Source organism: Talpa occidentalis, unplaced genomic scaffold, assembly GCF_014898055.3.
Source record: "Talpa occidentalis isolate TD23 unplaced genomic scaffold, MPIMG_talOcc4v2.1 talOcc4.12, whole genome shotgun sequence".
Classification (NCBI taxonomy): Eukaryota; Metazoa; Chordata; class Mammalia; order Eulipotyphla; family Talpidae; genus Talpa; species Talpa occidentalis.
The window spans coordinates 20,283,907-20,305,190 of NW_023601212.1; the positions used below are offsets into that span (position 1 = coordinate 20,283,907).

The window sequence follows — 21,284 nt, forward strand, 5'->3', positions numbered from 1 at the left end:
GAGGGACTCTTGCTTTCTAGCTACAAATTTACTCTGGTCCCTCATGCTGTCCCCACCGTCTTCACTACGCTCGGCTGCTTCTCCAGGCCCACTCCATCTTGCAGAACCATAAATCAGGGGATCGTTGACTCCTTGGGGATCCTCCAGCCCTGTGGTTTCCAGATGGGGGCCTGAAGCTCAGAGAGAGCTGGGACTGCTGGCAGATGGGTGGAGGGGAGATGACTGGCTTGCTTTCCTTTACCTTCTAAAGTCTCAAAATGCTCTTGCATTCTCCTGCGTGTACCCCGTTTTCCCCCATCCTTGCAGAGTTCAGCCACCCCCAGGGACTCTGCCTTCCAGAGGTGACCAGTGATGCCAGACCCAGGGCCTTTTCGCAGCCCGCTCATCGTGAGGGGTGTCTGCATTCTCCTTGAAAGTCCTCCTCCTCCACTTCTCCTGACCTCTTCTCCCTGATTTTCATGTGTTCTGGCTGCATCTGCTTTGCCTTCTTCACTTTCCCCTGCTCTCTAAGATCATGGTCTCCCTAAGGGCCCCCTCTTGCCTTTCCTCTCTCCTCTCTCAGCCCTTCACCATCGATGGCCTCATGTGTTCCACCCTTTGGCTATCTCTTCCCATAGTCTGCCCCTTCTTGCCCTTATTCCACATTTGAAACATTCTCTTGCTTTCTCCCCCAGATAAACTACTGCACCTCAAATTCAAATCCAAGTCCTCTTCTCTCCCAAACCACCTGTAGCAGTGACACCACCATCCATGGTCACCCACCCCCCCCCAGGTCTAAGACCCTTCCTCTTCGTGCCCCACGACATGCCTGACCAGTCCTGCCCATCCATGACTCGTGCACACTCCCAGCTCTCTCCAGTCCAAGCCCAGCCAAACTGCGCTCATGTCAGGAGAGGGTTGTCGCCCCCAGAGGTTTTCTCTCTTGCTGCCTGTCATCTTGTGTCTCGTAACATCCAGGGGTTGGTTTGTGTCACCTAACAAAAGGAAGGGGTGGGGGAAAAGAGTGGAATAGAGTGGAGCAGATATGACCACAAATAAGGTGGAGAGGCTTAGACTTGACCCTCTGTGGTCTCCAGTGGTGCCAGATCCAGGGCCCTCCGTATGGTGGGATCATTGCCTATTCCTGGCTAGAGAACTGCCTGGCAGCTGGGGAGGGGAGCTGGTCGCCACTTCCAAAGAATCCCCTCCAAAGACCCAATCCACATCTGCTTCTACTCCATCTCCCCCCGGCTCTGCTCCCCCCCATCATGTGTGATTGAGACACCAGGGCTAAGATGAGAATGACAGCTGCCCAGTTTTGCTGCAGGAAAACCCGTATCTGATGCTGAAGGGGAACCACCAGGAGATGGAAGGCAACGACCGCTACGAGGGCTTCTGTGTGGACATGCTCAAGGAGCTGGCGGAGATCCTCCGCTTCAACTACAAGATCCGCCTGGTCGGGGATGGCGTGTATGGTGTTCCCGAGGCCAATGGCACCTGGACGGGCATGGTCGGGGAGCTGATCTCTAGGGTAAGGAGAGAACAGGTGAATTGGACTTGGGGGTAAGGGGGGAGGGAGACAGAAGGACATAACTCGGTGCTATGTGTTTATAAAGTCTTAACTAATTCAGACAGTCCTGGGTGCATTTTTCATTTATTCCTGCATTCATTCTACAAGTCTTCACTCAGCTGACACTCAGCCAGGCACTGGCCATGTGCATTGGTAAGTGAGGCCACCATGACACCTGCCCCGTAGCCTCCCTGCCCAGTGCTTGTAACAGGTGAAAGGGACTGACCAACTACCATGGGTTGGAGAGTACAGGTTCCATTTTGGATAATGCAGTTGTCTTTTGCTTGTTCAGACCATTTTGTTGCTTCCTGCACCCTTGCAGAGTTTGGACAAGCCCTAGAGACTAGAACACTCCTAGATGACTTGACTTTGACACTTAAAAAGTGCTGTGGAGGGAGACATGGTTAAGTAACAGGCGAAAAGAGATCACCTGTCAGAGGAGTTGGTCACAGTTACGGTTATTTGGTGACTTGTATTATTTTCTGCTGTTGTTAATGTGCTTTTACAAACCCGAGGCCAAGGTGCACTGAGACAGGCTGAAGATTTGCAGGGGAAATATGGAGACTTGATTAAAATGCAGGTGAGCATCATGGAATGTCAGTCATTGTTCGGTGAGAGCAAGGAGATAGAAAGTTCTTCCAGGGGGACAGCTCTTGTTTTCTTGGTATGCGCTATTAACATCTGTACAAATTAATTAAGTCATTACTAATTCACTGTCCATACTTCTATCACCGAGTTTTTGTGGTGAAGATAGATAATGGGTAGCCGATACAGAGAACACAGACCTCGGTTGTCAGTGCGACCTTGAACCAACCCCTCTTCCTCTCTGTTATTCCCAAGTGCAAAGGAGCCCCAGCAGCCTCCCTGCTAGCACGATCCGATGTGCAAGGTGCTTTACATACATTATCTCTAATCCTCTTTAAACATACCTTTTAGCTAGTTGTTATCCCCATTTTATAAATGAGCCATCTGAAGCTCAGAGAGCTTGAATGAAGCCACATAGTTAGACTACGACCAGGCTGGGATTTGAACCCCCGTCTGTCTAAATCCAGAGCCCATGTTCTCCCTGCTGCAACACGCTGCCTCTCCTGGACTTTGATGTTACAGAAATCCAGGCTCTTCACTCTCTCCTATTTATTCTCCCTCCTTTTCATCTTCCTTTTCCTTTTTCCTTTCCCTTTACTTACTGAGCTGGTATGATTTTAGAGACATATACTTAAGATATAAGATACATTTTTAAAGTCTGTTGTCAAGGATAAAAATGTTAGTTGGGCATCAAGAGCAGTCCTTGACAATGTGTTGTGGGAAGTTCTGCAGAGACAAGAGCATGGAAAGGGATTTTAGGAGCTGGGGAGGAGGGTGCTTAGGAGCTCGCCTGGTGGTCCAGACAGCAGCGGCACTCACCAGGCAGGTGCAAGACTTATTCCAGGAACTGGGGACCATCCTACAGTCCCGAGTGAACTGGTTCAGATGTGAGACCTTACCCTCAGGGAGAGACTTGCAAACAAGGGAGAGGCTGGCCAATCCACACAAGGGCACAGAAGGCCTAGGGAGCCCTGGAAGCAACTCACAGGGTCAGGGAGCAGAGGTGAAGACCCTGCAGGGAGCCAGCTGCCATCTTGGAAACCAGAAACTGGAGCCCACTCTGCTGATTATGTTCAGGCTTCAGCAGAAAAGGAAGTGCTGCTTTTCTCAACAGCTCAGGATGCCCCCACCCTCCTTCAGAGAATAGTCTCCTTGTTTGGATATACTGTGGAGGTACAGCCCTGTGGCGAGACCACAGAGAGCTGAAATGCCCTTGTCCTCAGTCACCTTGAGCCCGTTTCTTCAGCCTGGTGCTGGAGGGTGACTTCAGGGATGACAGAGTCAGTGCACAGCTGTCCCCTTATCAGCCCCCTAATGAGCTGTGACATGGACTGGCAGGAGGATAGCAGTCCTGGACTCAAGGACACGCAGCACCATACCAAGTGACTGGGGCGATTTCAATCAGATGGGGATTTTAACATTCACCTGGGGTTGGCTTTCAAGCCACAACACCCCTGCTTTGTTCTCATCAAGACTTGGCTACATAGTACTGGGAACAAATTCATTAACCCCTCTGTTCAATAAACATTTAGTGGACACCTTCCACTGTTCTAGACCTTGGAGAAACTGTGTCCAAGGTAAACATGGACACTTCTGTCATGCATCTTTCCAGTTAGAAACAGATAATGATAAATGATCACATTAATATATAATTTCAATGTTTGATAAATGCAAAAGAAGTGAAATAGAAGCAACTCTGAGAGACACACTAGAGGGGCTTGGGATCTAGTCTTCAAGGCCAAGGGTCGGTGGGCGGGGAGGCTTCCCTTGGGAAATGATATTTGGGCTGACATCCTGGTAGAAGGAAAGAGCATTCCAGAAGGTCGTCTAAATGCCACTGAGGTTAGAGTGGGTAGGAGTCAGATGATTCCAGGACCCAGCTCCCTGAAACACAATGTTCCCCAGAGATTTCAATAGCCCTAGGGCCTGGATCCACCCTACAGCAAGCTGCACAGGAACATTTCAGAGGCTGTAACAGCAGGTCCTTGGGGCTACAGAATGTCCCTGTGGGAAGAAGTCACCACACGTAAATCTGTCACTTACACAGTTGAGGAAACGGAGGGCCAGGGAACTTGAGTAACCTGCCAACAATCACTTAACTGGTACATTCAGAGCCAGCGTTTAAGCCCTGGTCAGACTTGAGCACTCCTGGTCTGAGAGCTCACATTTTGATGTTAGAACTAAACTAGAGTTTCGATCCATCCACTTATAGCTGTGTGTTGAAAAGAAGTGATCTTATTCTTCCCTCAAGCTTCAGTGTTCATCTGGAAAGAATTTTTGGCAAGGATTTAAATAATGCTAATGCACATGCCTACATGTGCCTGCAGGCACACACAGAGCTGACTTCTGGGTAGAAGGAAAGAGCATTCCTGAAGGTCTTCTGAATGCCACTGGGGTTAGAGTGGGCAGGAGTGTTGTCTTGGGCCAGACTTCCTGGAGAACAGAAACTTGCATGCTAACTCCGGCAGTGCAACTCCAAGGCCTCGGAAGTGAGGGAAAGGGGAGGAGGCAGGCAAGGAGGAAGAGCACATATAAGGAACATTGCTTTGCATCAGGCACAGCTGATTGGTCAGTCTTCGGAGAGGCCTTGTGACACTACTGCCTCACCAGTCAGCATAGCAGAGAGGGAGAAAAATGTCTCTGCAGAGTCCCCATCTCTCGATAAAAGTTCACCCCCACAGCTCTCCCCCCATACTCTGGGGTGTGCTCTAGGACCCTGCCTTGAAGAAGTCAGATCCCAAGGCAACTGCTCTCTCAGCAGGCCCCATTAGGTGACCTGGTCCAGAGCTTAGTGTGCCCCTCTCTGCATCCCTCACCCTCCTCCCTACCTACAGCCCTGCCTGCAGCTGGTTGAACCAGTGCTGGCCCAGTTACAAAGAGGCCCACTTTTTCTCACATCTCAGAGCTGCAGGCTAGAAGCACTCAGTGCAAGGAGTGAGGTGAGGTGATGGGAAGGTCAAGGATGGCAGACACAGGGGACCCGCCAAGCAAGCCCAGCCACCCACCACAGAAGACTCAAGACTCCCTTTGCAGATCACTAAGCTGGACTTGATGCCAACCTGGTGGGTTATTGATAACACCAGGTAGGAATCCCCATGGCTGAGTGAACCTGGGCATGAGCATGCACTGGTTTGGCCCGAGAGTGATTCTATTAGACTCTTTTAGGTCCACCAACCTCTCTCTCTGCCCCGCTGCCTGTTGGAGGAGCATGTGTTCCCCAGTGCAGGAACTACAATGAAGCCAATGGCTGCTAACAGCTCAGAGTGGCAGCCATTGTGTGCATCATAGGGGATGTGGTGGGGAGGCTGCAGTTTCATCATGGGGGTCCAGAGGTCCAGAACCAGAACCTCTCTGCAGGGCTCAGGAGTTGTCTTGCAGGCACCTGTGGCTTTTGGGGTCCCTGCTCACTCACACAGGTCACATGGCACTGGGGAGGGGGGAGGGAGCACTATAAGGATGAGGTACTAAGAGTGTGAGTGTGCAGAGCTGCCCCCTGGCCTCCCCTGGAGCCTGAAACTGCAGCCAGAGAAACAAAAGCCTGATTTAAACAACTCCCCCCTGTTTTAAACAACGCTCCCCAACAGGGAGCTGGTAGCAGGCTAAGGAGTCTTTATTTTTTAATTTTTAATTAAAGTATTTGTAACATTGGTTTACAATGCTGTCTGTGTTCTAGGCCTACAGATTTGCACCTTATAAAATGTATGCTACCACAGCACACCCACCACCAAAGCCCCAATAATCCTCCACCACGGTCCACTGGACCCCTTCCTGCTCTGCTCTTCACCCCTCACCCTCCTCCTCCTCTGCCAGCCTCAGTTCTGCAGGCAGATTGCAAGGGTTTGTTTTGGCTTGGTTTGTCGCCCCTTTGCTTTGTTTCTTTATAAGGAATCTCTGAGAGTCTGAAGACCACAGAGGATGTCTGGGTTCCAGGGAGCGAGGCACAGAGGCACATGTCATCTCCAGCAATGTTCTGGAGCCTCATTCTTTCCACGTCTGTTGTTACCTGCTCACCCACCTGGCGGGCTTGGATACAGGGTGCATTAGTTAGAGAAGAGCATTCAAGCATGTTTTCGGCATATGTTTGGAAATCATCAGAGCATGGTTTGGATGTAAATCCCATTAAAGGTGGGCGTGTGCTTGGGAGGGAAAACAAGTGGATGTACATAAACCGGGGCAGGCGGGTGGCCTCCCAGCACCCGTGCTGTCTGAGCCCTGGTGATGAGGAGGCTGCTGGCTTGGGAGGTGCTCAGGTTTGGATTTGTTTCACCCCCATTGTATCCTTCACAATTGAGCCCACAGCAGGCCTGCCCGGCAGCAGTGGTGTCTCGGTGGAGGATAATTGGCAGAGGAAGGGACACTGGAGTAGCTTGGAGGAGGAGACGGCTCAGGAAGCCTCAAGGGCCCAATAAGTTTATTTGAAGTGAGGTTTTTAATTGAAGAAGCATTGGTTTGTAACATTGTATGTTTCAGATTACAGTCTTATAAATCAAAGTTTGTATATGCCCTATACATGATGCTTGCCATGAGAATTCTAGTTTCCATCACCATCCAATTGACCTCTCTACCTAATCTACTCACCCCTTAAAGTGAGTTTTTAACTGATATTGTTCAAGTTGTTTAGATACAAAGATGGATAAGATAGTCCACTGTTTGATGGGGTCTAGTAGAGTAAAAGCCAGGTGGGAAATGCTTTGATGGGAAAGTGTGTGGGTGGGTGAGAAGGCTGGAGAAAGGCTCCCCAGTGTATAATGATGTCTCGGAAAGACAACTGCAACATCCGTGTATGACGTGAAATTTTAAGAGCGAGAAGTTGGCCAGGTAGCAGAGGGCCATGGACAGAGAAGTGCCTGCTGGGAGGGAGGGGACATGGTGTGTGGGGACATGAAAGTGTGTGCAGGGGTTCTGTCTTAGGCTAGTTTACCTGGACCAGAACATAGTGGCTAAATGACAATGTGGACTCCATAGCCTTCTGGCATTCAGAACAGTGATGAATGGAAACAGGTCAAAAGCTCTTGTTATAAGAGATGCTGAGAACCAAAAGTACTCTGGGAGGTAGAGGAAGGTACACATTCAAAGATTATCTTAAGACTGAAGTTTTTTCTTCTAGATATATGATATACATCATATGTGATATAATGTATACAATCCTTTGAAAACATAAGCATCACTGTAAACTCCACCATCCAGTAACATGCATGGTTAACATTTCAGTATCATACTTTCTGATTTCTCCATGTATGTGTATTTTAGACAAGTTCTTTTCATAAAAATGGGATCACAGAATATGTATTCTGTGCAAGTCCTAGAATCTGGAGCCTGTTGAAATTTATTTAAAAGATAAAGCCTCAGGACTCATGGTTTCTGACTTGGGTATCTGGGCAGATGATGGTCCTGGTCATTGGGGTGAAACATTCTGGGGAAAAACAATGGTCGGAGGGAAAAGAAGGATGAATTTAGCCTTAGAAAGGGTAACACTGAAGTAACTTATGGACATCCGGGTAGAGCTACTCCACAGAGAGTTGGCTAGAGTGGCTCAGCAGACTGAAACTACAGATGCTAGAGTAACAGGTGAATAGTAGGTGGCTACAGACATTATGAGTAGGGAAGGAAGTGCCCAAGCAGAAAACTACGTGTTCAAGACGGAGGTAGAGGAGAACCTGTGGAAGTTCTTGAAAGAGAATCGTAAAGAAATTTTCCACCGCTTCAGAGGAAGGACAGAAAAATATTTGCCTATTTAGAAACATGGAAGTCGCTGGTAAGAGCCATTCTTGGTAGATTGAGATCTGATTGCAATGGCTGAATGTTCTTTAAAGAAGCTTGGCTTTTATGGGAGAGCAAGACAAAGGGTTGTAAATAGGGGGAGCTGTGGAGCTTGAGAGGGTGAGTTGTTTGAGAGGCAATGGAGGCTGCTCAGTAAATGTGAAAAGCAGTTTCACCCCTTCCTAGGGTGAACCCCTCAGGGCTTAACCAAAAGGAACACCTCACACACACTTGGTGTGGGTGGAAAGACTCAGTGAGGCTGCTCAGAAAATGTGGGGACATTCACATGCCTGGAACATTGTAGGGGGTTGGGGTGACAGGAGGGAGTAGATGGAGCTGAGGGGAGGCTGCATTCATCAATGGGTTAAGGAGTCCTTGCTAAGCCACCATCACTTCTTCCCACTGGCAATAAATCCATCCCTAGGGTCAGGGTACTTTTGTCCTAGGTGTTGTCTTAATATCCCTTTACATTTGAGTAGTGATTTCCTGTTTGAACTGCTTTCACAAGAGTTACTTCTTTATCCTCCATAACAGCTCTATGAAGTAAATACTATGATCCTTACTTTATAACTAAGCAACCTGCAACTTCCCAATCCAAAATGACCCACCCAGGTTCCATGGCCAGTGAGTGGCAGAGGTAGGATGAGGCTTGGGTCATAGGTCGTGGCCACAACAGCACAGCCACTTCCGACTGGAGTTTCAGCCTCATCTCCCTTCACCCACAGTTGGCATTCACTTCTGAGACGTTCTTATAGGCAAAGGATTTGGAAGATGTGGTGCTCATAGCTGAATCTGGTCCATCAAAAGAGGGTCTTCACCTGTAAAGGGGTTGCTGGACAGACGGCCTCTCTGGAACCTTCCACCCACACCAAGTATGTGTGGCGCGTTCCTTTTGGTGAAGCCTTGAGCATGGGTACCTTAGGAGGGGGTGAAACTGCACTTCACATCCTCCGAACCCAACTTGGGAGACAGCAAATCACATTGGGGAAGAGATAAGGCCCCTTCTAGCATCCAAGTTCAGAATTCAGTACCTCGTTGGTGGTCCTGACCACATTGGCAGAATGACACATTTAAGTTCAAAGAGAAAAGGGCTTTGGAAGACTGAAATCCAAGGCTCATAAGCCTTGGACATCAAATAGCTCTTACCAATGACATTTTGATGAATTAAGTGTAAATGAAGCTGAAATGCCTCATTCCATTTCCCCTCTTGGGCCCCTTTGCAAGAGGATTGCGAGGAGTTTGCCAGAGACCTGGGGGGTGGAGGGGCTGTTGAAGGCTTCAGTCCACTGGGAAGGTTGTCCAGAGACATTTTGCTGAACTAAAGAAAAAATACAACAACTAGTCAAGTCTCCTGGGATTACTTTTCACCTTGAAGCCAGAAACTATTTTAACTGCAAATAGGTCATAAAATTGTGTTCTTTAAAATAAAGAAACTGATCCTGGGGCTAAAACTGAGTCTTCAGCTCTTTCTCTGCATGACAGCTAGACAAATAGAGGGATTTGCCCTAGCTTCCCCATTAAGGCTTGGCTTCTGAACTTACTGAAATCAGGAAGAAATGGACTTCCATGAGAATTCGACCATTTTTTCATTCATTCATTCATCAAAATGCCCACTCTCTGACAAACACTCTTTGGATGTGAGCAATTGCCCATAAGGAAGGCAGGCAGGAGGCAGGCAGGTAAACTAAGAACTACTGCACAGGGAGACACATGCTGTAGGAATAATATTAATAATGATGCTAATGAAGATGGTTAGCATTTATTCCATGTCTCCTGTGGTCCAGGTATTCTAAGCCCTTGTCTGTATAAACTCACCTCGTCCTCACAATCATCATCAAATGCCGCAGAGAAGACTGAGTCACAAACCCACAGGGCGGCGGGTGGTGAGGATGCCCAGCAGAGGAGAGGATGGCAACCGTGTGGGATTCCAGCATGTCATCCTGAGCCCTTTCGGGTGGAGGGGCCCTCCTTTCCTGCAGACAGTTGAGCCCGCGCCCAAGTAGCCCGGCCTTTCAGGGGAGGAGGCAAGACTGCCTGACTTGGGGAAGAGTGTTCTAGATCACGTGGGTCAGGAGTGGCCGGCGGAGGTCGGCTGCAAGTACAGACAAGCTGTGGTAGGGTGTGAGTGGGGAGGGCTCACCCAGAAAAGGACGATGGAATGGAGGGTGAGGAATGAGAAGCATCATCTCTGTAGGAGAGGATGTCCTGGGCACAGCGGATGCTGAGATGCAAGCAGAGCAGGGTGGATGGCTGAGTGTGATGGGTGTCGAGCCTGGGAGGGAGCAGAGGAGAGCAGCGCGGTAGAAAGGGGCCAGATGTGACAGGGTTATATGTTGGGATATTTACACCGTGTCCAGAGAGCTAAAGTGGTGGTGGGGGATGGTCTGTTTTATTCAACACCAAGATGGTCTGTTTTATTCCAAGAGGGGAGTAGCATAATGGGCTTTGTTTCCAGAAGACGACTCCAGCAGGTGCGTGGGTGGATTGGAGGTGGAAGACAAGAGGCAGAGGAGCTGTTAGACAGCCGCGCAGGGATCCAGGTAGATGGGACGGAGCCCACGTTGCGGGCGGCGGGTGGTAAGGATGCCCATCAGAGGAGAGGATGGCAACAGTGTGGGATTCCAGCATGTCATCCTGAGCCCTTTCGGGTGGAGGGACCTCCTTTCCTGCAGATAGTTGAGCCCGCGCCCTAGTAGCCCTGCCTTTCAGGGGAGGAGGCAAGACTGCCTGACTTGGGGAAGAGACCTTTCTGGAATGGCTTTTTGAGGAATGCACGTCGAGTCACCCTCCCCACGTGGAACCCTGAGCCTTGGGCAGGGAGGCAGTCCATCCCTTCATTGTACTTGGGAATTAAAGGTCTGGACCCTGGACTGCATCTTGGGCCTCAAGCACCTTCTCTCTGACTCCCTCTCCAACCCCTCCCGTGGCAGCACGGTCTCATTTTAACTTCTTAGCTGCTTTTCTGTCACGCCAGTCCTTTCACCCACCTGATAAAAAGCCAATGAAGGCAGTTTTGAGCCCGCAGCCACTGTTCCTTTCCTCTGGGATGACAGTATCGGCTGTGGCAAATACAGCTGTGCACTCCAGTCTCCTCTGATGGCCTCCCTCCCTCCACATTCAAGGGCAAGCTCCCCAGAACACTGCGCAGGGCTTGGGGACCAGCGTGAGCCCAAATAGTTTCTGTCGCCTGCTTTAGTGGAGACTCAGTCTGAAGCCATCAGCTTCTCTCCTTCCTCTCAATTCCCTGGGCTTTGCAGAGAATGGGGAAGGAGGGTTCTCCTCTGCTCCAGACACTCGGCACACCTTGCCCTAGTTCAACGCTAAGCCCCCAGGAGAGAAAGGGATTAGGAGGGGAGGAGGTCTGCTAGGTCCTGCCAGGGACGGGGTGCTGGGTAGGGGCTCTGCCATTTAATCCTCACATGCTAAGAGGCAGGGATCATGATCCATTCCACAGAGGAGGATGTGGAGGCTTGTGATTAGCCCAGGCTCAGACACACAGCAAGCAGCCAAGCCCAGACTCATGCATACCCTGTTAGGACACCATCCTGTGCTTACTGGACCACCAGGGGGCACAGGAGAGCTGGTGGCAGGAACAGAGAATGCCATACAAGGGTGGGTCTTCCCACCTCTGTGCCTACCTGCCAGAATAGGGAGGAAGGAATGAGCTGGCCCAGGAGACTAGCAATAGGGAGGAGTCTCAGAGGGACAGCAGATGACACGTACATCCTCAAACCCACTGTGCCTACCTGCCAGAATGGGGAGAAAGGAATGAGCTGGCCCAGGAGATTGGCAATAGGGAGGAGTCTCAGAGGGACAGCAGATGACATGTACATCCTCAAACCCGCTGTCCAGAATGTGGTGTTACTGTAATTACACCTGTTTGCAGGCTGAGAACACGGCCCCAGAGGGACCAATCCCTGGGAATACCAGGACAGGAAACCACTTCCCTTTCCTTTAAAGGCTGTCCAGCTAGGAGGTTAGACAGACAGGCAGAAATTATTAACCCAAGGTGATATGGAGTAAGTGCTTTATTAGAAATATAAACCACATCATACTCAAGTAGAGAGTAGGAGGCAGAAATTACTTCTCAGTGGGGACCCCTGGGGCGGAGTCTTAGTGGAAGTAAAACCCACAGCCCTTGAGGCAAGCACACGGACTCGCTTACTCATCCAGATATCACGATGCACCTGGAGCACAGAGAAATGTTAATAAATAGTTCAGTAGTTACATCGTACAGAGCAGGGCACAGATGACAAGTACTCCCTGCCTAAACTTAGGGAGATGATCCTCAGCAGGTGTATTTCAGCCCAACTGTCAACCCAAGACTGATAAAACCAGATTATCGATTGATGAGTCAATCAAAAGATGTAGTTTAACACCTACTATGTGTCAGTCACTGTGCTCGGGGACTGGGGTAAAAGGACAGATGAGATTTGGTTCTGTCTTTGAAAGTTTACAGTCCAGATGGTATGGAGGCAGGGAGAGGACAGATCAAAGAAATGTTTGCTCCCATGTGGACATGAGAGACCAGGAGTATGTTGCGAGGGGAGCTGGGGGAGGACCAAGGGAAGACAACAAGCATCACATGGAGGGTGCGCAGCTGACATCCTTATCTCCCAAGCAGTTGCAAGCCTGTGGCCTCCCTGGAATCACAGAACATGCGCCCCAGAGAAGGTCAGCTACAGATTCAGGAAAAGACCTCAGGGCTTTGCCTGCCAGTTTTAGATCCTTGCAATAGTTCTTTTCTACCAAAGAAGTTGATTTGGGGAATTGGGGGGTTGGAGTTCAGTTCTGTTCAGACCTCCTTCAGTAGCTTCAGACTGGGAACTCCTCCAAACCCCATGGGCGTCTGGAAGCAGCCTGGGAAATTTGTCAGAAGACGAACTTCTTGGGAATTATTTCTGCCTTCCCCACCGAGTGCCAGCTGTTAAGGGGAGTGAGGGGTCTGCAAAGGAAATGAAAATGTATTAATTAGGCATCTGAAAGCTTTAAGAGATTGGCTTGCTGTTAAAGAGAATAGACAGGCAGTAGAGAATTGATTTGAGAAGTGGTGTGATATCGTCTAAGAATACTCTGTTCTGATTGTGCACCCACAAGGCAAAGGTGAGACGTTACTTGCAGACTCAACTATTCCCCAGGCTCTAGTCTGAGGTCAGGAGTGATTTTGAAAACTCCAATTCAGCATCTGGGCATTTCTGTCTTCTTCTCCAAATCATGTCCTCATCTCTGCCACCTAGTTCTAGTAATTCAGCTTCTGATAATCTCCAAGCATAAATTTCTGATATTGCTAACCCTGGTCCTTGTGCTCCCCTCCCCAGAAGTATGGATCTTATTCCTAAAGCTGGAGCTAGCACCCTATTAACCCCACTGTCCTTCCCCTCCTCAGTCAACATTACCTGTGTTTAGATTCATTGATTGTGGTTTCAGATTGAATAAGACATTTTTTTTTTCCACTGAGTTCACATCTGAGTGCATAGACCCTTCAAGTACAGCTATGCAGGTTGCATATTGCACAAGAGGTACCCTCTCCCTGCTCACCAATCATTGCTTTGGTGTGGTGCCGTAGCCACCTGTAGATTCTCTTCTACAGAAATGCTTTTGTTTGCCCAGCCATGTGCCCACTGTCTTCTGGCAGATTGATTTTTATAATTCGTACAATGCCCCCCCCCAACTATACTGAGAATGAGGCCCAGTGTATAAAAATATCAAGGCCATAGTATGTGGTGTATGCAAAAATGTGATCATATGCAAAACTTTATGGGAACAGAGGAAAAAGCGTATCAATAGCTCATCAGCAGGAAGCCAGACAAGATCTTAGAGCAGAACTAATAATATTAATAGCTATTTTTACTGAGTGTCTACTACTTGCTAGGTATCATGCATCATTTCCTCTCCAACAATAATCTTACAAGATAAATGCTGTTAATAACATTTTAAATGAAGACACTGAAGTTAACTCTGGCTTAACAGAGAGGCTAACTCGGTCACACAGCTAATAAGTGATTGATCTGGAACTCAAAGCCAAGCTTGTCTGACATCAAAGTCCCTGGTCATGGTAACACACTGTGATGTCTCTAAAGGAAGTAACAGTCAAGTTGGACCTTGATGGACAGAAAAAATGTGACAAGCGTCAAGAGGGAAAGAGTGGCAGGCAGTAGAACTGTGTGGGCATAGACACAGAGTTTGAAATAGATGGCAGGTTTAAGGACCCTGGAGAGGGCAATGTGGCCACATCATAGGCTAGAGGAGGTCAAGTGGTGGTAGAAAGACAAATCTGGGTTAGGTTATGAAGATTACTAGGAAGAGTTCAGGCTGTATTCTAATGAGAATAGGGAGTCTGGAGTTTTTATGGGTGATTGATTTGATCTTTGGTATAGAAATAGTCTCCAGAGCAGTGGTTCTCAAAGTATGGTACTTGAACCAGCAACAGCTTCACCTAGGACTTGTCAGAAACCCAAGTTCTGGGGCCTCATCCAGACTTACTGCATCAGAAACTCTGGAATGGGGCTCAGCACTATGCATTTTAACAGGCCCTCCAGGTGATTCTGATGCATGTTCAAGTTTGAGAACAATCTGTGCCCCTGCAGTTGGGTGGATGAATAGAGGGAGAAAGTGGAAGCAATGAGAACAGTGCAGGGACTATTGAATAATTTAAGGGAAGACTTGAATGATGGTAGCAGCAGTAAGACTCAAGTGGCGGTAATGGACTAAACAGACATTTCAGAGTTGAAATGGATGGGGCCTGGTTATGGAATGGAGGGGAGAGGGAAGTCTCGGGGCTGGCTCCTGGTCTCTGCTTTGGATGACAGCTGGCCGGGAGATTCATGAACTAAGTAACAGCGCACAGCAAAAGAGTAGCTTTGGGGCCTCCCCTGGTGGTGCAGTGGTTGAGTGCTGGGTTGTGAAGCTGCCCGCAGCCTCTGCAGTGCCAGTTCGATCCCTGGCTGCCGGCGAGGGTCCCACATGGTGCGCAGACCTCTCCTGCCATGCCTGCTGCTCCCCTCAGCAGTATATTTCATCAGTCTGCCTGTTCTGCTCCCCACTCTGGCTCTGGTGAATTCTCTCACCCTCCCGTGCTTCTGACTGTAGCCAGTGCTTGTATAAATAAATAAATTAATTTTTTAAAAAAAGAGTAGCTTTGGATGCAGTGATCAGGTGGTTATGGTGTGGGTCCTGAGTGCCAGCAGGACTCTGAGGCGGAGAAGGGCAGTAAGGTGAGAATAAAGGTGAGGAGGGCTGGGGGGGAGGGCAGCCCTGGGCCCCAGTGCTGGGAGTGGTCAGAACTGGCCGGTGGTGAAATAGAAGAGTTGACTGTGATCACCCCTGTTTTTACACCTCCTTCTTCCCCTCCTGGCCTCCAGGGTGCAGATTCCTGCTCTCTGAATGGGCTGACCCCCACATCTTCATCCTCGAAATGGAAATGACAGTAACCACCGCTGGTTATCTTCAGAGATGAGTGAGCTATAGCCTGTGGGGTGTGCCGGCACATATTGGACTCTCAGGGAGTGCTAGCCTGTCCTCATCTGTCCTGTCATCTGTCACCCACCTCTTCACCCCACTTAAGCCACTTCATTTGCACTTCCGGGCCTATGGCCCAGTTCCTCAGCCTCCCACCATCCTTCCCCAAATGCGTGCACACGTGTGTGTGTGTGTGTGTGTGTGTATGTGTGTGTGTTTCTGCAGCTCTCACAGATGTGCTCATCCGGAGTCATTCCTCCACTCTCCACGCTGGCCTGGGTTAATTCCTCCTTGTCGCGCCATGTCTGGAGATGACAGAAGCGTAACTGATCCATAAAACTAAAGCACCTCGTCCAGGCGTGCTCTGGCAGCGAGGTGGTCCTCCTGAAAGGGCTTGCAGTGGTGGTGGATTGTTCTGCTGTTCCGGCCCCCTCTCTGTAGGAACACAGGCAGCAGAAAATTCCCTGCAGAAGGAGTGATCCCTGGGCCATCTCTGGGGAAGCAGTCACCTCTGTTAGGTGACAAGGTGGTGGCAGTGCTGGTGAGGTCTCTTGTCCTCAGACTTAGAGAAAAACAGCTTGAGTTGGAAGTCAAGGGCCGTCTCTGAACCTGAAATTAGTAACTGGATCTTCCTGGTCCACCATGTGTTCCTCTGTTTACCGAATATATCCATTTCCCCATACCCTGCCTTGCATTGACCACATTTTCATCAATATCCCTAAGATGTGAAGAACTTAACAAGGCCCCACTGGGCTCTGACTCCATGTTCCTTGCCCTCACTCTCTGCTATATCCCTACTGGACTTCTCTTAGTTCCTGAGCACAGCAAGCCCACTTCCAGCAGATGACCTTGTCTCTTATGGGACCTGTATGTTTGTTCTTCTATATCAACAACATGTTTCCCCAAGTCTCTAATATACTGCTTTATCATTATCTAGGCTTAGCCAGATCTCACCTCCTCTATGAAGCGTTCTTTCTCTGCCACTCTAAGGGACCCCCCCTTTCCTAGACACTCCCTACCACCCTACCTGTGGATTATCTTCAAAGAAATGATCACCATCTAAAATCATCTTGTTTACTATGGGAATATTTGTTTATTGTCCATTATCCCTCACTAAAATGTAAGTTCTCCGTGATCAAAAACTATATCTGTCCAGGCCCCAGCATATAATGGCACTTAGTAATTATGGATGGATGGGTGGGTGGGTGGATGGATGGCTGGATGGATGGATAGATAGATGGGTGAACTTGTTGATGAGTGGATGGTAGGAAGGCATGTGTAAAGAAATCAACAATTACAGCCCTTGATCTCAAAGAACTTAGAACCTGGACAGAAGAGTTCAATGCTGAGAATCACTTGTAGGTTTTCAGACAGCCCTTTTAACTGGTAAAAGGGAATACAACCAGTGTGTGGTGCATCCAGCAGGTTAGGGCTGCAGGAGGTGTTTCCTATGGGGCTGCCCTCCCACAGCAGTGAAGATGCCCCGCACATGCTTCTATAAATCCCTGCCTCCCCTCCCTGGGCCTGCCCTCCCCAGCTCCACACAGCTGGGCCTCCAGCTCACCCCTCTGGATGCGCAAGCCCACCCACTTGCCATGCAATATTGTCTTCAAAAGAACTTGAGCAACCTCCTCCTCCTCTTCTCTCCTCACGGGGTGGGAATGTGCAGTGTTAGTCATCTGTCTCCAAGACTGAGTCCCAATCCTGTATTTGTTCCACAAGTCACAGCTCACTTCTCTTTGCTTCACTCTGTAAGCTTTGGCTAACATAACTGGCTATCTGTTTAGTCCCCACCACACACACATTGATCCTCCAACTGCCTTTGGGATCAATCTTTTCCTGTCTTGCTTCCTGACTTTGTTTCCTTGAGTGTGTATGTTTGGAGGGAGGCCACAGCAGCCTGAACATCATGGGGCAGACACCCAGCCAGATTGCTGGCCTGGACTCCTGCATCCCCCCAGCTAATACCCCCTTGTGCTGTGCTCAACTGCTCCTGGCTCCCTAGACTCCCCTAGACTGGAAATTGCTCTAAAGCTAGTAATAGGCACCTTTCACTACATGCTTACTATGTGCCAGATGCAGTGCTCAAAGCTGCATTGTAAATATTAACTCATTTCACCTTTAAAGAACCTTACAAGGCAAAATATCATTATTTTATACCATTTTCTAGATCATCAAACTGAAGCTCTAAGGTTGTTGACTTGTCCAGGGTCATGGAGCTGAGAAGTGGCAGAATCAGGATCTGAACTCAGACAGGTCCACACTGTTCTCTCATTACTGTGCTGAGTGCCCTGAGCACATGCTATGCTTCACTTATCTGGTACAACCTCAGTCATCCAAGCCTGCTGCAGTGGCTCCCTGTCCTCCCAAGCAGACAGACCTGATTCATCCTTTGCCTTCCTTTGGATAAATCGCCCTGCTTCAAAGAATCCCAAATGTGACAGTTCCCTCTGTCCTCTGGTCATGCCTCACTCGCAGAAGTGAATTTGTACCAGGTCATGTGGTGTTCAGCTTGCTTGTTGCTATGGCTTGGCCTTGCCAACTCACAGCTTCTGGCCAAAATTATCCTATACTTTGGGGGGCTTATGCACAGACTAGTCTTCTTGCCATCCTATAGCTTGTCAGGAGCAACTGACATCCCATTTGTCAGCATGGGCGCCAGGCTCAGCTCGATCGTGCCAATGGCAATGCTGGCAGCTACCAAGGCAGCCACCCCAGAGCACCGTTCTGTTCCACTCTTTCCAGAACCTATTGAATTATCCTTATTTTCTGCAGCCCTCCGATATGCTCCCTTGCTTGATGACAAACTCCTACTCCAGCTGTCTCTACATTTGCAATTAAGGCGGCGAAATGAAGACCCAGATTCTTTTAAATGGCAGCATGTGGTCCAGTCAACAAATTTGGACTACTTAGAAAGATATGTCAACTCTGGCTAAATGGAGGTTCCTTATCCAAATCCCAGAGAAACCCTGGGTGGCAGCAAAACAGTGGACTGGGAGGCTGGATAGGTGCCAGGAAGAGGCAGACAGTAGAGCACACAGACAGGAGATCAAAACAGAAGGTAGGTGTGGGAAGTAAGCCCAGTAAATGTGTGAGCTGGTCAGTCTGGCCTACAGGGAGGTGAGTCAGTAAGTAAGAACAAATCAGGTAGGGCCTCCCTGGTGGCGCAAGGGGTTAAGACACAACCTATGAAGCTATCCGCACCCAGTGCAGCACAAGTTCGATCCCCAGCCAGGGAGCTAACACACATGGTGCAATAGACCTCTCCTGTCTCGCCCGCTGCTCCCCTCAGCAGTGTATTTCAGTTGATCTTCCTGTTCTGTTCCCCACTCTGTCTCTGGTGAATCCTCTCACACCCCCACATCTCTGGCCTGTACCCCAGTTCTTGTATGCATAAATAAATACATCTTTAAAAAAAAAAAAAAAAGAATGGACCTCCCCTGGTGGCGCAGGCGGTTGAGCGCAGCACTATGAAGCTGTCCGCAGCCTCTGCAGCACTGGTTCGATGCCGGCCAGCCAGTGAGGGTCCCGCATGGCATGGCAGACCTCCCCTGTTGCGGCCGCTGCTCCCCTCGGCAGTGTATTTTGTCATTCTGCCTGTTCTGTTCCCCATTCTGTCTCTGGTGAATCTTCTTACCCTCCTGCAAATCTGGCCTGTACTCCGGTTCTTGTATAAATAAATAAATCTTAAAAAAAAAAAAGAACAAATCAGGTAGAAGGGGCTTGCCCTTCAGAAAAAAAACCCCACCACGCAGGGGGGCAGGTCTCCAGGGTTCAAGAGGATGGGGGCAGGTGTCAAAATCAGAAATAGTGTAGTAACATTAGCAGGGGACATTTATTGTGTGGCTGAGTGGCCCCATATTTGAACTCACTTAATCCTCACAACTTGGGGAATTAGACACAGTTATCTTTCATTTTCCATGCACAAGAAAACAAGTTCAGGGAGGCTAAGTAACTTGCCCGAGATCACACAGCTTGCTAGAGGCAGAGTTAAGTCTAGGGTCTTCTGACAGCTCTCTGCCATAAATACACTGTGAGAGCATTGCTGTTGAGCCTGGGACAGACTGGTCACCCTCCTTTGGGGAGCAGGACCCATCTAGGGCAGGGTCTGACAAGTGCTGGAAGTGATTGCAGCTCCCGCAGGAAGTCAGCTCCCCCAGGGGCTTCGCCTGGTGATCACAACCCACAGAGAGTTGACTCCTCTGGGAGTTCGACCATCTGTTCTGCTGTTTGGGCTAGACGGGATTTGGACTTTTCTCCATCCAGATGCAAATGCAAATCCAGTTAAAACAACCAGATGTTCCTTGTTGCCCTTCTTGAATTAGAAGCCATCCAAATGTTTAAAGAGAGATGCACAGAAGACAGGCAGGCCTGAGCGTGTCTATCTCACGTGTGTGAAATTAGCAGACATGGCACCATAAATGCAGCCACCACAGTTCCTTCTGTAGCTGCCAGGTTTTTTTACCTAGAGAAGGTACCAGGTGTCAGGCTTGAAGTTGGCCATTCTCCCTTCTACTTGGGCAGATCACTTAACTTTTATTAAAAAACATTTTTGTTGAAATACACATGTAGAGAAGCACATACATCGGAAGTGTCCACTTGATGAATTATCACAGAGGCCTCATACCCTGTGGTCCCCATCCAGGCCAAGAGAGACACCAGAACCAGCACCCTGAGGACCTTTGTCTCTGCTCCCAACAGTTCCCTTTTACTCTTTCCGCCCTTCCTTCTCTCCAATGGCAGCTGTTACCCCCAAATTTAACATCATGAAGCTTTGCTAAGTCTCATTCTCTCTCTCTAAATTGACATACTGCTAACTGGGAGGTGGTTGTGGGGCTCAAATCGGTGTATGAGGAAGAGCTTTGGGGGTGTTTTTGTTGGTGGAACACCAACCAGGCACACTTCCCTCCCTCATAAAGAGTGGCCAGAGGCTAATGACTAACCCTCTGACTCCCTTCCTCAAAGAACTTCAGGGGTCCCTGAGAAAATGCAACCCCCCTGCCCTTTGCAGTAGTATAACTTGCATATTCTGATGAGACATGAGGACAGGACTAGATGCCGTCCAGGCCAGGGATCTGCTTGGCTAGATTGGCCTTCACTTCCTGTTATCATGGAGCAGCTCCGGCCAGACACAGAGGCAACACCGGGGCCCCCTTCCATCCAGCAGGACAATAGGGATGGGGAAAGCAGCTGAGAAGGTTCATTGACTTGCAGTAGAGAAGGGGTGAGGGTCGGCCTCTGGCCGTGGAGTAGAGAAGGGGTGAAGGGAGTCACCATTCTCTGTGACTCTTAGCAATGCTCCCAACAACTGCTGGTACTTTCACATTCCTAATTACTGGCCTGCGAATCACAACATTCCTAATTACAGGCCTGACAAGTGGGAAGGGAAATAAGAGAAAGACAGCACCAGAAGCTGGTGGGACTGTCAGGTTCCTCCAACAGCAGAAGCCACTTGCCCGAGTCTGTGGAGCATGCTCTGTAGGACACCCCTCACCACTACCTGGCACGGGCCTGGCACTCGTAAGTGTAGAGTAGAGCTGGCTCAGGCCTCTTGATCAGTGCAAGGTTAGGGCTTCAAGTTTGATCCCCAAATGGGCCAGTTGTCCCAGTCTCATGTCAGGGCCCCATGATTGCACCCCAGACCTTAGCCAGCTTTGGGGGGCAACCAGCAGGGACAGGAGACTGGAGGAAGCATGTGAATTCACTGGTAGAACTTCAGTGCCTGTTTTCACATGGCCTGTATATACCTTCACAGTCCTAGGGACTAGAGGGTATATCACTTTGGGGGGGAAGGGCATATTTTGATTAAAAATGGGCATATCATCCAGAAAAATCAGATAGGATTCTAATTTCTTTGCTGTTGGCCAATCCTCAGAAAATTGGGTGTGAGGATGATGATGATACAGGGGCGATGAGTCCAGACCCAGCTTCT

The 21,284-nt window shown here is 49.2% G+C and overlaps 1 protein-coding gene across 1 annotated transcript in view; it reads left to right on the top strand.

Moving 5' to 3' along the window:
- GRIK4 (glutamate ionotropic receptor kainate type subunit 4) overlaps positions 1 to 21,284 on the top strand; it is a 399,878-nt gene that overhangs the window by 318,125 nt on the left and 60,469 nt on the right. The window contains 1 exon segment of the mRNA XM_054693152.1: positions 1,307 to 1,510. Within this exon segment, the coding sequence (XP_054549127.1) occupies positions 1,307 to 1,510 (204 nt within the window).